At 60.5% G+C, this 14,392-nt stretch overlaps 1 protein-coding gene across 1 annotated transcript; it reads left to right on the top strand.

Moving 5' to 3' along the window:
- The first annotated feature begins 1,263 nt into the window (after nucleotides 1–1,263).
- Nucleotides 1,264–9,705, top strand: ENO1 (enolase 1, (alpha)). Its single transcript, XM_004678491.2, has 11 exons — nucleotides 1,264–1,378; nucleotides 3,001–3,096; nucleotides 4,111–4,169; nucleotides 5,395–5,464; nucleotides 5,826–5,959; nucleotides 6,214–6,436; nucleotides 7,199–7,396; nucleotides 7,681–7,882; nucleotides 8,130–8,238; nucleotides 8,417–8,475; nucleotides 9,307–9,705. The coding sequence occupies exons 1-11, from the start codon at nucleotides 1,294–1,296 to the stop codon at nucleotides 9,374–9,376; spliced, it is 1,305 nt and encodes a 434-aa protein (XP_004678548.1). The 5' UTR covers nucleotides 1,264–1,293; the 3' UTR covers nucleotides 9,377–9,705.
- Nucleotides 9,706–14,392: the final 4,687 nt, after the last annotated feature.

The raw sequence follows: 14,392 nt of genomic DNA, 5'->3' as shown, positions 1-14,392 counted from the left end.
TGCTTATTCTGGGGGAGACTCCTGCACATCGCTGGCAGCCCTCCCGTGACCTCGGCCAGGTCAGGCCCGAGCCGCCCCGCTGCCCGGTCTCCGCCTACGGTGGGCCCCGGCGTTCATGAAAGGGATGCCCTAAGAAAGCTTCCTGTGGCCTTTCTCCGCCGTGTGGTTTTGGGGTGACCGGCCTTCCGGCCCACGTAGACCCCGGCCACGCAGTCCTCTGCTGCCCTACCCCGGGCTTGGGCTGTGTGCTCTTAGCTCAATCTGACCCGGTCCGGGTCCCAGCACTGTAATTACTCGGGACGTATAGTCTGCCAAAGCTTACTATTTTTATACCCAAAAAAAGCCTGTTTTGACTCTGAAAATAGTAGCTAGGAACTAGGTGCCCTTTGAATGGCCGGTGCATAAAGCTCCATTGTTACAAGCACCAGGCGACCTCCGTATCTAATTTGAAACTTATAAAAGAATACCATGCCACTTGCTGCTCCAGAACATTCCAGAGAAGATTTTGGAGGGCAGCCCAACTGGACCGTGGCTTCTGAACACTAATTCCGTTACTCTCACCCGCTGCAGGTCAACAAGTTGTTTAAACAGTAAATAGTTTTTCCCTTGGAAGCCCCCAGTCCCGCCCCTCCGCTGAGAAAGGGGCCTTCCAGAAGGCCAGCTCTTGGTGCTGCCGCTCATTTTTTCTTTTCTTTTTTTTAGTTGAGGTAAGGGTCAGCATCCCACCTGTGCTTCTGTTTCGGGGTTTTTTCTTAGGGTGTTTTCAGAGAAAGCCTTTTCCTTGGGAATGTCTGGCTTTCAAAGCTAGAATCTCCTCTAGTTACCAGCCATGAGCTTTCGTAATTGTTTTCAAATGAGGTAAAGTGCCCTTTGAAAGAAATGAGTTAAATGTCATTGATAAGACTCCCAAAATCGTGACCTCTGGAGGCCTGGCAGGGTGGACACACCTCAGGTCACTCTGCTGCCACCTCAGCTTAACTTGATGAATGAGGTGTTAAACCTGAAGCTCCCTCTTCATTGCAAACCAGGTTTTCCACCTGATCTCCCCGCAACCAGCCCCCATTTTTAGGTGCTTCTGCCCATGACCTTCGTGTCCCCTTGCCTGCCCCACACATCCCTCGTTAGCCAGTGGAGTGGCCAGATGCAGGTCCCGCAGCGGGGCTGCCCGGCCCAGGGCCATGCCGGAGCGCTCTGCCCTCAGGTGTGTGAGGCTGCGCAGCCGTGCAGAATGGGCCGGGCCTTCGCCCTCTCCTGTGGTGAACACGAATCGCCTTTCTTCCCACAGCCAGAACCATGTCTATCCTCAAGATCCACGCCAGAGAGATCTTCGACTCTCGTGGGAACCCCACTGTGGAGGTTGATCTCAGCACAGCGAAAGGTACGTGCCCCGTGTGCCTCTAGTCCCTGCCACTGCTCCCCACTTCACTTTGGCGGTCTCAGGGTTTAGACGGGAGGCCGCGCTTGCAAAAGCCTGGCGGGAGTGGTGGGCTGATGTCTGTCGGGATGGGCTGGCGATGGGCGGGGCTACGGCCGGGCCTGGGGCTGCCGTGCTGCTGGTGTCAGCACAGCACTGTTGGCTCCTAGGCAGTGAGGCGACACCTGTTCCTGAAAGGACGCTGCCGCCTGCTGTCCTGTTTTGGCACAGGAGGAGGTGTGGGGGCTGGAGCTGTTTCCCCGGGAGACTCAGAGGGGCACTGGAAATAGGACACCCTTGCTGCTCTGGAAGCCACTCCCAGGAACGGGGCCAGTTTCTCCGTCTGGCTGGGTGATGGGAATTCCAGCGCGCCTGTCCTCTCCTTCCAGCACCCCGGGAGTTTGGCCTTATAGGAACAGAGTAGCGGGGAGGCTCTTAAGCCTCCCTCCTCTTCTAAGGAAAACCCACCTCTCCTTAGCTCTGTTGCCACCAGCTCCTCCCAGCTATTTCCAAGTGGGCCTGGGTGAGGCTGGGGAAGGCAGCACCCACCCAGTGTGCGGGAGACCTGCTGCTGCCTGGCAGAGCTGAGTCACGGCTCTGAATCACAGGCCCCGCGGCCCCGCCCTCCCCCGGGGAAGGCTCCTTGACTGTGGACTTCATTCACTGGGCATAAATGGGCAAAAGTTGGCCCGTCTGCCCTGGTTACTGCTGAGTTCACACTTGGTGGCGAGCACCTGAGGTCACAGGCTGCTTTCTGTTTGTAGATTAGTGGACTTTGAAAACCCGAAAAAGGCCAGAGGTACTAAAGATTGTTGAGAGTGGGGCATTGTCTCTGAAACACTTTGGACAGGGACTAGAATTAATATATTTTGAAATCTTGATGAGTGGAGCTTTCATGTTTGTCTTCACAGTACATGAAACTGACTAGCTGAGAGCCTTTCACTACTCCTTTCATGGCATTTATTTATTTATTTAAGATTTACTTATTCATTCGTACAGAACTGGGGTACAGGCCAGAGATGCGGAGGGTGAGAGGATTCACCAGGGACAGAGCGGGGAGCAGAACAGGCAGATCGACGAAGTCCACTGCTGAGGGGAGCAGCGGGCGGGTCAGGAGAGGTCTGCCGCACCATGTGGTCACCTCCGGGGCAGGCGGGGATCGAACTCCTGCGGAAGCGGCTTTAGCTTCTCAGTGCTGCGCTTTAACCCGCTGCGCCACCAGGGAGGGCCTAATTTTTCATTTTTAATGTTGCGTTTTCTGGAAGCTACTGTGGGAAGATCCCATAAGCAGCAGCTTGTGTTTCTGTCAGGCAGTGCTGCGGGGTGGTCCACGCGCCAACTGCAGCCACTTGGGAACTCGTTAGCGGAGCAGGCTGGCAGGCTGCGCGGCGACAAGATCGGGCGGCAACAAGATTGGGCAGCCTGCGTGGTTTGCATCTGCCGCGGGGTCCTGAGAACAAGAAGGGGCGGGTGACGACAGGCCCTGCAGCCTCTGGGGAGCCGGTGTGTGAGCCCGGCAGGCGAGCGGGGCTGGGGCTCCGACTGTGTCCCTGAATGGTTCCTGTCTTTCCCCTCTCAATGTCCAGGTCTCTTCAGAGCCGCTGTGCCCAGTGGGGCCTCCACTGGCATCTATGAGGCCCTGGAGCTCCGTGACAACGATAAGACGCGCTACCTGGGGAAAGGTGAGGGGGGGCCGCGGCTTGCCACTCGCGGGCCTCCCCGTGCACCCCGGGTGTTGTGGCCAGCGCACGTGCCATCTGCCCGGGGACTGGCGAACGTGGGCGCGTGTCACTGTCCCCTCTGTTGCACTGTCTCCAGTCTGTGAGAGGCCCATGGCTAAGCCAGGGACCCCAAGGCCAGCAGCACAGTCACGCTACTAGAGCAGGCCTTCCCGCCTCCGGAGGGCCCTGCAGCCAGTCCTTGCCGCTTGGCCGTGGCCTTTCTGTCTGGACCACAGAAGAGCCCTCCTGGCAGAGTGACCTGTGCGCACTGCTGCTGCCCCTCCCATCGTGAGGGCTGACGTCAGCCCTCAAAAGCTCGCTGTGTGCGGCCTTCCAAAGGGCCAGGGCGGGAGCAGATGTCCAGTATTTCCTGTGGTTTTAAGGGGGAAGGAGGTGGGGCTTCGGGGGCGGAGGCGAGGTGGGCCTGGAGAGGCAGAGTGGCACTGGTCACGCTCAAGCGGGCAGGTGTCTGGGCCCCCTGGAGAGCTGCCCACGGCCCCCTAGCCCAGGCTCAGCCTGATGGAGCGAGGGTGAACCGGCGCCCCCAGCCCGCTCCCTCAATCCTCCCTGTCTCGGCGCCCTCTGAGTGTATCTTCCTTCTCTGTTACCTGCTGGTCAGGTGTCTCCAGGCCCGTTAAGTATATTAATGAGTTCCTGGCACCTGCCTTGTGCACACAGGTAACGTCACGTGCTGTGGTTTCTGCAGCTGGTGTGCCGGTGCATGGTCTTGCCGACTAACTGCCCTCAGATGCTCTGAGGTGGTCGCTCTGTGTGTGGCTCTAACCTGGGGGTCCTGGGTCAGAGCACTCAGACTGGGCCAGACGCCCTCCATTTCGGGGCAGGAGGGGGGCGACAAAGGGGCGCACTGCTGGTCAGGGCCTCTGAGGACCCTGGCTTGGTCTCCAGGGGCTGCTCCGGCCTTGCTGCTCGGGCCCTTGGCCGCGCACATCAGTAATCAGTGATTGTTCCTTCTAGGTGTCTCAAAGGCTGTTGAGCACATCAATAAAACAATTGCACCTGCCCTGATTAGCCAGGTAGGCCCTGCCTCCCGACGCTACTGGACCCTCGTGCCGTCCTGGCGCCTCGGGCTGTCCTGCTCGGGAGAGCTCACTCTGAGAGCTGGAGCTGCTTGGACTCCCTGTTCTGCGTGTGGTTGTCTTTTCTAACCGCCCTGCCTGCCTTCTGCATGTCTGCACGTGCCCATAGACAGGGCGGGAGGTTGTCTCAGAGCCTCAGCTGTCTCCTCCCATCACCCTGACCTGCAGGGAGCGAAACAGCCGAATGCTTCTGTAAGATCTACCTTGGAGCCTCGGTGTCAAACAGACGAAAGTGATGTTGGTTTTTGTCTCGCTCTCTCCCCGCGCCACCCTCCATAATCTGGGGACTAGGGGGCCCTTGATATCGTGAGGAAGATTGTCCAAGACCTTTCTCGTGGTCAGAGCCTCCCCCAGCCCCTCACCTGTCCGAGGCTGCCCTCCTCGCCCTGCTTGTCCTGCGGCCGGTGGTGGCCCGTGGCCCCCGGCTTGCTGCTGTGGCCTGGCTTTGTGCCGCCTGCAGTGCTCCCTCCGCCGGCCCCCGGGGCCTCCTGGCACCAGCTCCCTCGGGCTCCTGCGCCCTGCCCACACCGGCGCCTCCCCCTGTGGCTGTGCAGCGCGTGGGGCTCTCTCGGGCACTTTCTGTTTGATCTCTTGGGGAAGGCATCCCCCTGCGGCACCTGCTTGTGTGCCTGCAACGTTTCTGTTTAAACACACCTGCGTGTATCTGAGTGACACTGCCCTGATCCCATCCGGAAGTCTAAGGCGACACGAACCCGTGTTAATTACTTTGAGCCTGTTTTTAAGGCGCCGGTTGCTTTACCTGTAATCCCGCCCACACGCATTGTGCGTGCTTGTGACGTTGGACGTCACGCGGTGAATGCAGGCACTGCGGGGGGCGGGAGCCTGCCTCGGCCCCCGAGCCCGGCCGCGGGTGAGCGCTCGGCTCTTAGTGCCCCGTCGGGGCTGCTGGGCTCGGGCCTGGCCTCGCCTGTCCTGGCAGGCTCCTGCCCAGCGGAGCTCAGACGCGGCCGGCTCCCTCGCGCTCGGAGCCAGGCCTGGGACTGAACGGCCGGGTCTGCGCTGCCACCCTGCCCCCTCATCTTGCTTCATGTTTCTTGACTTCTGCCTGCAAAACAAATGCATGCTCCGAACAGACTCTGACTCCGCCGTCCCAGCGTTCTGGGCCGGCAGCTCCCCAACTCTGTCCTGCCTCCCCTCCTAGAAGCTGAACGTGGTGGAGCAGGAGAAGATCGACAAGCTGATGATCGAGATGGATGGGACAGAAAACAAGTGTGAGCAGCCGGGGGGTCTTGGCGGGGCCGCCCAAGTCCTGGGGGTCACTGGGGGGGGGCGACGTGTGGCCCTGGCCTCAGCCACACCTTTCGGTGTCAGGAACCTCTGGTGATGGTGGTGTCTTCAGCTGAGGGTGATTTCTGTGGTGAATCAGTTTGTGGGATTTCCCCGGAACTCCCTAGACTAGAGAAAGGGCCTGCTTTGGGGGGAAAGGCAGCCAGGGAGTATCTGCACGTCCAGCTTGAACTTGGGAGGTGACAGGTCGAGGGGAGATGCCTCAGCAGGGCCCCGGGTGTGGCTTTCGGGCAGGAAGGCCTACGCAGAGGTTGGTGGGTAAGGATGCGTTTAACTCTGGTCTAGCTAAATTTGGTGCCAACGCCATTCTGGGAGTGTCCCTGGCAGTCTGCAAGGCCGGTGCCGTGGAGAAGGGGGTGCCCCTGTACCGCCACATCGCTGACCTGGCTGGTAACTCCGAGGTCATCCTGCCCGTTCCGGTGAGTGGCCGCCGGCAGCTTTCTGGGGAGGAGTGGGAGCGGCAGCCGGCTCGTAGGAGCGGGGTGGTGCGAGCCGGCGCGGGCTCTGGGCTGCAGGCCGCCCGCCTCCTGTGTGCGTGCCCTCTGCCTTTGTCGGGAGCTGGGCCTTCCGCTCGCGTGTTCAGCAAGGCAGCAGCCAGCTCTGGGGGACGCGGCCCCCCGAGAACACGGCGGGCCGGGGCCACGCCCTGCTGCACTTGCTGCTCTCTCCCCAGGCTTTCAACGTCATCAACGGCGGCTCCCACGCGGGCAACAAGCTGGCCATGCAGGAGTTCATGATCCTGCCCGTCGGGGCCGCGAACTTCAAGGAAGCCATGCGCATCGGAGCGGAGGTTTACCACAACCTGAAGAACGTCATCAAGGAGAAATACGGCAAAGACGCCACCAACGTGGGGGACGAAGGCGGCTTCGCCCCCAACATCCTGGAGAATAAAGAAGGTAGAGCCCCCAGCGGTAGCTGCCAGCAGCTGCCCGCCCCCCTTCCTGGGGCCTCTGCCACCTGGGGGGCTCTGGCCTTCCCACCGTCTTGTCCGCAGGCCGTGCCCGGCAGCCGGGCCGTGTGGGCTGGGCCCCCTTGCTTCCCCCACCCCAGCTGCCCAACTGGTGGCCGAGTGAGGCCGCGTCCGGTGGGGTGGCGGGGCGTCACGTCGGCCCTTTGTTGAGACTGGCCGCGGCCGCCTCAGCCCAGCCTCGTGACGCCGCGCCCACCGCGTGTTTGTGAGGGCTGGGCGCAGGGCGCAGCGTGGGGCAAGGGCCTCGTGAGGGGGAGAAGCCGTGTGGCCCCCAGAAGCCGGCCCTTCCTGCTGTGTTGCCCTTTGCCCCTGAGAAACGTGGTTAAACTGCGATTTGGGGTCTTTGGTGTAAAACGCCTTGGTGTCCCTGGGCCACGTTGCCCTGACCCGGGGTGCTGGTGCAGGGCGCCCTCCCCTCCCCCTGCCGCCTCTGCCCGTGGAAGCCGACCCCAGCTGCTCCCCACAGCTCGCTCAGCACCGCTGTCCCCGAGGCCTTTTTCTGGACCAAGGAGGAGCTTGCAGCAGGGCCTGTGGCCCTGGGCTGGGTGATCTGCTCCACAGGGAGCAAAGAGCAGCTAGAATCCTGACACAGACAGTGGCCAGGGCACCTCCGGCCTTGAGGCCCCAGGGCCCGTTGGCAGCTGCCAAGGGGCCGTGCCCTGTCCTGACGGGCGGCCGTCTCTCCCAGCCCTGGAGCTGCTGAAGAACGCCATCGGGAAGGCCGGCTACTCCGACAAAGTGGTCATCGGCATGGACGTGGCCGCCTCCGAGTTCTTCCGCTCGGGCAAGTACGACCTGGACTTCAAGTCACCTGATGACCCCAGCAGGTACATCTCGCCTGACGAGCTGGGCAACCTGTACAAGTCCTTCATCAAGGACTACCCAGGTGAGTGCCCCGGGGCGCGGCCACGTGGGGGCGCTGAGGCTGCGGCGCCCTGTGAGGGGCGTGGTCCAGGTGCGGTGGGCGCTGCCGCACCACGGAGCTTGCGTGGGGCAGGGGCAGGGGCAGCGGGCACAGAGAGGGTCAGTCCCTCGCCCGAGGGCACTCAGCTCGTGGCGGAGCGAGACCTCGGACAGGGGAGGCATCAGTCCCGTCTTCTGCCGCAGGGTGTTCAGCATGGGGCCGTGGTGGGGCGAGGCCCTGGGCTGAGGCCGCTCTTCTTTCCTCAGTGGTGTCTATCGAAGACCCCTTTGACCAGGACGACTGGGAGGCCTGGAAGAAGTTCACCGCCACTTCGGGCATCCAGGTGGTGGGCGACGACCTCACGGTGACCAACCCAAAGCGCATCTCCAAGGCTGTGGGCGAGAAGTCCTGCAACTGCCTCCTGCTCAAAGTGAACCAGATTGGCTCCGTGACTGAGTCCCTGCAGGCGTGAGTGCCAGGCCGCCTGGGCGGGCCGGGAGCCCTGGGACCGGCAGTTTCACGTTTGGCGCCAAGGGACTGCCATAACTGTTTCATCCCCATTTCCCCGGGAGCATCCCCCTCGGGGCTCAGCGTCTTCCAGGCAACGGGAGGCTGTGAGGGCCCTGGGCTGTGGGTTCAGAAGCGCCCGGGTCCCCAGCCCTGGGCGCGGAGGCAGTGGGAGGCGGGCGGTGAGCTGGTGTGTCCTGGCCCCCAGGTGCAAGCTGGCCCAGTCCAACGGCTGGGGGGTCATGGTGTCCCACCGCTCCGGGGAGACTGAGGACACGTTCATCGCCGACCTGGTGGTGGGGCTCTGCACTGGGCAGGTGAGTGGGCCCTGCAACGAAAGATCCTGGTTCTTCCCGAACACCGGGAGGGTGCTGGGCGGCCCGTCAGTCCCCTCCTTCCTGGGGCCAGAAATTGTCTCTGTCCTGGCCCCTTCACCCGAAGCACCCCTAAGAATCGTGTGCATTGTCAGTGAACGTGACCTGTCTTTCCTCCCAGATCAAGACTGGTGCCCCGTGCCGATCGGAGCGCTTGGCCAAGTACAACCAGATCCTCAGGTAGAGGGGCTCGTGCACAGGGGTGGGGTGCAGGTCAGCCGCGGGAGGGCGGGGGAGCTCCGGAGACGCTCGCCCTCACTTGGGCCCTGAGGGGACGGGGCTGTGGAAGGGCGAACACTTCCACGGTGTCCTCGAGAGGCCACGTGCCACCGTGGCTCCTCATTGGTGTTCCAGTGTGGCAGGGAAGAGAGCCGTCCGCTTGTCAAGGCTGCCAGCTCCCCCCCCACACACACCCCTTCTTTATAGCTTCCTCCTGGGGGTTTCAAGCGTACAAACATGCGACAGTCACTAGCCCGGCCCTGCGCTGCCTCCACGTCTTGCCTCTACCCCTGTTGTTCATCTTTGTGTTGGGGAATTTTACTTTTAAAAAACTATTTTTGTGTAGAACTGAGATGCAGACCAGAGGTGCCAGGTGGGGGGTTTGGGGTGGGAGGGTTCCCCAGAGAGAGTGGGGAGCAGAACAGGCGGATCTACTGAGACACAGGCTGAGGGAGCAGCGGGAGACAGGAGGGGTCTGCTGTGCCCTGGAGCGAACTTGCGCTGCAGGGCTGGGGCGGCTTCGCGGCTCTGGGACACCCCTGCGCCCCCGGGGAGCGCCTCTTTTAAACATAGCTGCCCTGCGGCTCTGTGTCCCGAGTGGGCTGCTGCGTCACTGGTCTGTTCGTGTTTGGTCTCCCCCGGTAGTCTCGGGGCACTTGGGGCTTTCTGACATCAGGACCCAGGCTTCGCCCCGCTAGGTTCTGTCATGTGGGGTGCGGGGTGCGTCCCCAGTCAGGTCCTGCTGCACTAAGGCCTGACCCCATGCTCTGTCGTCGCCTTCTGTTTGCCTAGGATTGAAGAGGAGCTGGGCAGCAAGGCCAAGTTTGCCGGCAAGAACTTCAGGAACCCCCTGGCCAAGTGAGCTCCAGGCCGCGCGGGGGCCTCCCGGGCACTAGCAGCCGCTCCGACCTCAGCTCCTGCTGCCCACAGGCCTCGTCCTGGCAGGCTTCTGGCTGCTCCCACCTCTCCACCCCATGACGTTCTCATCGCTTCTTTAGAGCTGCTGCCCGGGCCCAGCTTGACCGCGGTGACCCTGTTGGCCAGGCTCTTAGTCATGTGATTGGCCCACGTCCCTGTTCTCCCACCAAGTGTCTGGTGGAGCCATGTGCTTCCCCGTTGAAAGCTCTGAGGTGTCCATGGGCCAGACCCCTGGTGGTTTTGTGCGTAATAAAAGACCTCAGTGACCTGTGAGAACACTGTACGTGCCCGTGTAAGGGGGAGGGCTGGGGGGCTCCACGCCCTTCAGTGCTCCCAGGTGTCCCCGAGGGCTGCGGGGGTCCTGGCGTCCTGACCGCAGAAGCTGGCTAGGGTGGGCTGGTGGCTGCCGGTCCTGCATCTCACTTGCGAGGAAGCACGGCTGCTGGGGCCCTGGGTCCTGGTCACTGGTCCAAGCTGGGGGCACGGCGGAGGACCTCACCGGGCTGGCCGTGGGGACGGCTCTCCAGGGAGCAGGCGAAAGGGTGGTTAGAGGGGCGCCGGGAGGGACTGTTGGGGTTGGTTTCGCGCCAGTGCTGGTCCTCGCTCACACCCTGGAAGGCCACAGGTGGCAGCGGCACCGGGCGGCCGGTGGGAGCCGTGCCGTGAGGCGTCTGTTCTCAAGGCAGGGACCACGCCGCCCCCGAGGTCTGCTTGTCTCTTAAAAGAGATTTATTTACTCATACAAAAATGGGGTACAGGCCAGAGGTCCAGAAAGTGGGTGCGGTGGGAAGATTCCCCAAAGACTGGGAGCAAAACAGGCAGATCCACTGGAACCCACTCCTGGGGGAGCAGTGGGGAGACAGGGGTCTGCTGCGCCCTGTGGTCACTCCCAGGCGGGGACTGACGGGGGGGGGGGGGCCTCGCCCTTCCTCTCCCCTGCAGTTCATCTTAAGTCTTGGAAACCGGTGGGGGCAGGGCCAGTAGACGAGTGGACGCTAGCAAAGGGGCGGGGCTCTCCCTGGTCCACGAGCCACAGGGTGGCAGTCTCGCTGCCATGACAAGGACCTACTCCTCGGCGCCCACTCAGGTGCCACAGCAGGAACCTCAAGCCCTGCCTGCGAGGCCTCCTGCTGGTGGGTCAGGCCCCCCGGGTCGTCCTGGGGGATTATTGATTGGAAGCTGACTGATGGCGGTGACAGGTTTGTCCGAACTGGCTTCACAGCTCTCACGTCAGTGTTTGGACGACAGGACTTTAGTCTCAGACACGTCAGCGCTGCCCGTGACCTTAAACCTGCTGCTTCCTAACGTGGCAGCTCCCTGCCGGGTCTGACGGACCGCTTTCCCGGAAGGCGGATTCTGGAGGCAGACCTGATGGCCTGACTTGAGGGTGCGCTTATTCCAGCCGAAGTCAGCGCGCCGCCGGTCTGGCCTGGTGTCAGCAGGTGACGCAGGAAAGGCGTGGATGGCTCAGGCGAGGGGCAGGTGCTGCGGGTGTCCCCCGGAGGAGGCTGCAGGCCCAGCGCCTGCCCCCGCTCGTGCCCCGGCTTCCCTGACTGAAGCGAACAGGCTGTGTGAGTTGTTTGCAGGTCTGTGGGCCAGGACAGGCCTTGTCTCTGGGCCACGGTCAACACAGGCTTCACGCGTTGAAGTGTCTGAGAGCAGGAGCTCGCAGTCTCGACTTGGTTTTCACCCTGGAAAAGTTTTCTATTACGAATGCTTCTCCACAGAACTGGCCTTGCTCATCTGTGGTTGTCTTGCAACCACCAAGTTGGTGGATGTCTGATGTTAGAACAAATCAGTGGAAAATTTGAAACAGTGTGGTTCCCAGGCTTGGCTGCTCGCGGAGATGGTCTGGCCCAGACCAAGTCAGCTGGGGCCCCGGTGGACCCCAAAGCCTGCGGAGCTTTCACACACCACTCCCCGCCCCTCACTGCCCGGCTCATTGCCAGGCCGAGTCGGGGTGCTGTGGGGAGCAGCCAGACCTGTGAGTTTCCTCCCGGAATGCAGCTCAGGTGGCCACAGAGGACCACACGCTCCACAGAGCAGGTCCCTTTGCTCCCCGGCTGGGCCGCTGGGTGCAGCTGAGTCCGGCTCCCCCAGCCGCAAGGGCAGTGCAGAGGGCACGCGTCGGGTGACGCCACCCCTCCCCACCAGTGGGCGCAGACTGCAGATCCGCCTCCTGGGGGGGTTTCTGCCTCGAGACCAACACTGAGCTTCTGCTCCGACCGTCGAAAGCCAGGTACTGACCCCTCACCTAACAGGTGCGGCCTCACCTAACGGGCAGGCCGAGGTCCCCAGAGCAGCCCCGGGCCGGCTGCCTTGCAGCAGCAGGAGGAGGAGGGGCAGGGCTGCTCACACACCCTAGGGGACGTCTGCGCCGACCAGAGTTACGAGAATACTTCACAGTCGGTGACAGACCCTGCTCTTAAGCGTGCAGGTCAGGATGTTTCATAAATCCCTGGGCAGTCAGTCCCACCCTGTGACCTCGAATATCCCCAGACCCCACTTCTGGCCCCAGGCAGCCTACAGTGGTTGCTTTTTTTGTTTGCTTTTTAAAGATCTATTTACTGATGCCTAGTACTGAGGTGCAGGTCAGAGGTGTGGGGTTGAGTGGATTCACCAGAGACAGTGGGGCACAGAACAGGTGGGTCTACTGAAACAGTGCTGAGGGGAGCAGCGGGGAGTCAGGAGAGGGCCGCTGCGCCCTGGGGGTCACTCCTGGCTGGGGATCGTACTTGTGCTGCAGGGGCTGAGGACAGCTTCGTAGTGCTGTGCTTTAACCTGTTGCACCACGGGAGGGCCCTGACCGTGGGTTTTAAAGGTTCTAATCACTAGTCAAAATCCGACAAAATTCCCGTTTCTGGGTTCTAGTGAGCTGAGGAACTGAACACGCAGGCCTACACCCCTGGAGGGTAAGCGCTGGCCTTACACACACCTGCTTGTCGACCTGCCAGTGGACCTGGGCTTTTGAACCTGCCCCAGCCCAGCCATGGTCTCCTGTGCTGGTAGTGTCTTCCCAGTTCTCTCCTTTTCTAGAAAGAACATTTGTCCCCAAGTTTCCTTGAACTCAGATCCTCCGGGCCTCTCTGTTGTTGACAACTGATTTCCCCAGGTCTTAAGGCAGCAAACTCGTCTGAGCCTCCAGATCCAGAAGTGGGGTGACAGACACCTCCCACCTGGGTTTGGGTCACCAGCTGTCCAGAGCCCAGGCTGGCCAGTGCACTCCTGCTTTCTCCAGCCATCTTGCTGCAGAGTATGCTGGCTTGGTGACCAGGCTGCTGTCCACTGGGGCCTGGAGTGGTAGCAGGCTCATTGCAGATGTGACCTAAGACAGTAACGAAACCCCAGTGCCCCAGGGGTGAGGAGTAACCACAGTCTTCCATGGCACCCACGCAGCTGTTGAGACGTGTTAATAGTCACTTCCACTGCCCCCCCTGGCCACTGAACTGCCACCACAGCTCTGAGTTATTGAGGGGACATGCACAGGCTTCATGCGGGCAGCTCTCCGAGTCTCAAAGTCCTCTAGGGGTGAGCCTCCCTAGCGGTGCAAGGGGTTAAGTGGCAGCACTATGAAGCTGGCCGCAGCAGGAGTTTGATCCCTGGCCAGGGCTGACCCTCAGGGCGCAGCAGACGGCTCCTGTCTCCCCGCTGCTGCCCTCAGCTGCGTGTTTCAGTGGATCCACCTGTTCTGCTCCCCACTCTGGGGACTCCATAACCATCACTACTATCTAATGCCAGAACATTTTTGTTACCCGAAGCAGGAGGTACAGGCACCCCGAGCCTCTGGGAACTTTTATTCTGTTTTCTGTCTCAATTTGCCTGTCCTTGATATTTTATAGAAGGGGGCTCGTATAGTTGTCTTTTTCCGTCTCATGTATTTCACTTTCTAATATTTTCCAAATTGATGTCCTCGGCAGCTACCCCTTGTTCCTTTTAATGACTGTTGGGGACATATCACCTTTTGTTCATCCATTTCTCTGCTGGTAGCCACTTGGGTTGGGCCCACCGTTTTGGGGATTGTGAGTAAAGTGCTGTGGACATTGGTGACCTCGAGCCTCTGCTGTCCACTCTTGGACGCACATACTGAGCTGTGGGGTTGCTGGGTCATATGGTAGCTCTCTGTTTAGTTTTTGAGGACCTTCAAAGCCTTTCCACAGCAGCTGCACCGTCCCTGCTCACAGTAGTGCGAGGGGTCTAATTCTTCCACACTCTTAACACTAATTATTTCCTTTTTTTTTTTTTAATTACAACCATCCCCGTCGGGTGAGGTGGTCTCTCACTGTGGTTTTGATTTGCATTTCCCTGGTGATGAGTGATGTCGAGCATATTTCACTGGTTTCTGGGCCATCTGTAGGTCTTTGGGGAAATGTCCTTTCAGGTCGCGTGCCCAGGTTTTGATTGGGTTGTTTGTTGGTGTTCTGCTGGGTGACAGCGTTCTCTCGTTTCCTGGGTATTCTCAGATAAAGATTTGCAGGTGTTTTCTCCCATTCTCTAGTTTGTTTTCTCACTTTCTTGATAGTGTCCTTCAAGGCACAAGGGTTTTTTTTAAAGATATATTTATATATGCATACAAGATCTGGGGTACAGGCCAGAAGTATGGATGCGGGTGTGGGGTGGTGAGAGGATTCACCAGAGACAGAGTGGGGAGCAGAACAGGCAGATGGACTTGCGAGGGGAGCGGCGGGGAGATAGGAGAGGGCTGCTGGCCCTGTGGGTCCCTCCCTGCTGGGGACTGAACTTGTGATGAAGCAGCTGCGGCCAGCGTCACAGTGCTTTAACCCGCTGCGCCCCCAGGGAGGCCACAAAGTTTTTTTATTTTGACAAAGTCCAGTTTATCTCTTTGTTTTTCCTTTGGTCGCTCACACTTTGGCTGTCGCCTGGGTCTCATTGGAGAATCCATTGCTTGCTTCAGTGTTGGAGATTCACACCTACATTTCCTTCTAAAGTTAAGTCGTTTTCG

This window comes from Condylura cristata, unplaced genomic scaffold (assembly GCF_000260355.1).
Source record: "Condylura cristata isolate star-nosed mole 26May11 unplaced genomic scaffold, ConCri1.0 scaffold00008, whole genome shotgun sequence".
NCBI classification, from domain to species: domain Eukaryota; kingdom Metazoa; phylum Chordata; class Mammalia; order Eulipotyphla; family Talpidae; genus Condylura; species Condylura cristata.
This window is presented reverse-complemented; position numbering and strand designations above follow the sequence as displayed.